The 3010-nt window shown below is 43.2% G+C and overlaps 1 protein-coding gene across 1 annotated transcript; it reads right to left on the bottom strand.

The window, feature by feature from the left end:
* Window positions 1-207: 207 nt before the first annotated feature.
* LOC101435252 (disintegrin and metalloproteinase domain-containing protein 21-like) lies at window positions 208-2796 on the bottom strand. Its single transcript, XM_004484397.3, has one exon. The coding sequence runs from the start codon at window positions 2695-2697 to the stop codon at window positions 502-504; it is 2196 nt and encodes a 731-aa protein (XP_004484454.2). The 5' UTR covers window positions 2698-2796; the 3' UTR covers window positions 208-501.
* Window positions 2797-3010: the final 214 nt, after the last annotated feature.

Raw genomic sequence — 3010 nt, forward strand, 5'->3', positions numbered from 1 at the left:
ATGGAATAAGGAAAACCTCTGCACTCAAGAGGGTGGTTTTGGAGAAATGTCCTGAATGTTTCCCCAAAGGATTCTCTGGCCAATTTCCATTAATTCTGGACCCAGAAATCTGAGATTATGGCAGGTGCTAACTCAAGTATTCTCTAGCTTTCAGAAGCTCAGGTTCAGTATGGGCTATCACCACCTTATAAAACATGTACACCAACCTTCATGTGATTTGAAATTTATTGCAAGCAAATGCCATGGATCTCTTGAAGAGAACTGATTTCTTATCATCAGTGCTGACCATAACTGGTGGTAGGAGTCCTTTATTTCTTGCTGTCTATAGTTTTTTACTTAAGTTTTTCAGTCTTGTTACAGTTGCTCTGTTTTTCTTCGCAAATGTTCTTTTGGGTATGCCCTACATTTTTACAGTCATTTTGAGTGGACTGAATTTTTGTTCTATTTCTTCCCTCCTTAAGGCTTACCACTTTTTGTTGTCTCTTTCATTTTCTCTTCATCCTAAGACTCTGTTCCCTCTTCTATGATTGTGGTAGTTTTGATATTTCGTACATTTGTGGCCAACCCAAAGAGTAATGCAAATAGGAAGGCATAAATGCGACCATAGACCAGTCTCAAATATATCACTACGTCTGTTTTTTGTTTCACGGACCGCATTTTCCTTGGAGGGGGTCCACTGTTTATACTTCCACCAGCACCACGTTTTAGACATAGTGGTGGGTCCCAGCCTACATGGCAGTGACAGTTCTTTAGATTATTGCAAATTCCTCTATAATTGCACTTCTCAGGGAAACAGTCATAGCTGATATTTGCCACAGATCCATTGCAAAAGACAAAATTGCAGTACGTTTCAGGGGCACAGATGGAACCATCTATCGGTCTTCCAACATCAATAGATCCTGTTCGACGGTGTTCATCCAACCCAAAACAAATGTTATTTTCTATGAGAGACTGATGGAAGGCAACATGTTCCTGCAACTGTGGAAGATGAGTGACATTAATGCACTGCAACCTTCCACAAAACTTGTCTGGTGGTCGACATGGAGTATGATATCTAGAATCTGTACGTCTTGTACATTTTCCAAATCGGTCTCCTTTAGTATTTAATGTATAGCAAGCTTCTGGAGCATCCATAGCAACGTTACCAAAGATGGCTTTGCATTGCAAGTCACGATCTGTGCAGTTGCCTTCATAGCAGTAGCTCTTTTCACTACAGGGTGTTCCATCTTGCATATAAAAGTCTACAGGACATGTATGGGTGTTCCCATTGCAGTACTCAGGAAGATCACATATATTTTTTATAGGTCTGCAGAGCATCCCAGTTAGAGCATAAGTACAGTTTGCACAGCACAGTCCGATGTCACAATGACTCCCAGGCGTCAGTTCACAGTTAATGTTACAACAGGGGTTACTATAACACTTCTTAAAGGAGCCACAGTCACATTGCTCTGCCTCCTCCACTATTTCATTTCCACAACGAAATTCTGTTAGCGTTTCATTTAAAAGGGGGTAACGATCTTCAGCAAGGCAATAATGTCCCGTTATATATACAGTTCCTGCATGGTTAAAGGAACAGTTGCTAAATGCATCTGTTATCCCCGGGTATACTTGCATAATGCAGGTGGCCCTCCTCTGGCAAACACAAAATTCCCCATCTAAAGGCAACCCCAATGTTAGCCCAATATTTTGTGCTGTAATCGTAGAAAGCAGTATATACGGTCTCCCTAGCTGGCCAACCATTACCAGACTGTCAGCATTGCACACACGTTGAAATCTCGTATTATAAGCATAGTCCTCTGGTCCATCTCTATCCACCACGAAAGATGACATGTGTTGAATATTTTCATAGATGGTCTGTTGATAATATGTATAAAATGGACTTCCTGGCAGTGCATAAGGAGTCAGAGAGGCTGGATCCCTTTCATTATATATGATCAAAGCAGTAATATAATAACGGAAATGTAAAGCCCACAAAAATGAGCCAACTACACTAGTATAACTTACCATATATTTGACACATTCTGTAAAGTTGTTTATTGTTCTATACATTGTATGAGAACATTGAGGAAGTCCTTCAATACTGAGTTCATGGGATGCAAATCGTGTACTAGACAGCCTTGGGGCTATACTGATGTTTTCTGCAGAGAACAAGGAATCTATTTCCTCTTGGGTTCCTGGTTTATATGCAGGCTCCCTTGCATTTTCATCTGTCACTATTTGAGAAATGATGTGTTCAAACCTGTGCGAATCCTTGAGGGGTTTGATTTCATAGGTAAGGTCATCCAACTTCATAATACCTTCGATACCTCCATAGCAAGTGTCCACAGTGACCAGGGAATAAGGAATCTCCTCCAGGTAGCCGATGTAGTAACAATCTCGAGGAACATAGGGATGATCAGTCTGTAGGGCACTTTGGTCGTCCTGGGATATCACTGGTAGATATCTGGGCCTGAGCAGTTTCTTGAGCTGCATGTGGATGACATGTCTCTGGCCACCAAATTTTAGGCTGTAGGAGACCCAGCCTGGTACCTGAAAACTTTTGCCATGGTACATCTGCTTCCTGGGAATCACCACCTCGGAGGAGATGTAGCGCCATGAGGGATGGTCTTGAGAACACTGGGCAGAACCCAGGTGTGCCCAGAGCTCAAGCAGGAAGATGGCTACCTTGAGGGTGTCCTGGTCCTCCACCAGCTTCATGCCCCAGCTCAGTGATACCTGTCCAAAGAAAATCTATAAAGAGAATATACTCATTGAATCCAGGACTGAGCCATCTGCCGAGGAGGCATGCCACCTCCAGAGACCCTGACCAGTCACAAAAAAACTGCTTCAGGGCTCTGGGCATCCTATCCCTGAGCAGGTCACCTGGTAACCTGAATGCATTAGGTCACAACCACTGGGTGTGGCAGTGGGTGGGTCTGGAGAGTAATCCCTGGCCTTAGGTGGGATAGGTAAGAGACTGGGCACTGGGTATCAAACTTGAAAAGAAAGAGTGAGGGAAGCAGGGGTGTTT

Source organism: Dasypus novemcinctus, chromosome 7, assembly GCF_030445035.2.
Source record: "Dasypus novemcinctus isolate mDasNov1 chromosome 7, mDasNov1.1.hap2, whole genome shotgun sequence".
NCBI lineage: Eukaryota > Metazoa > Chordata > Mammalia > Cingulata > Dasypodidae > Dasypus > Dasypus novemcinctus.

Coding starts and splice junctions, on each gene's coding strand:
- LOC101435252 (XM_004484397.3), bottom strand. CDS start 2,697: ATGAAGCTGGTGGAGGACCAGGACACCCTCAAGGTAGCCATCTTCCTG.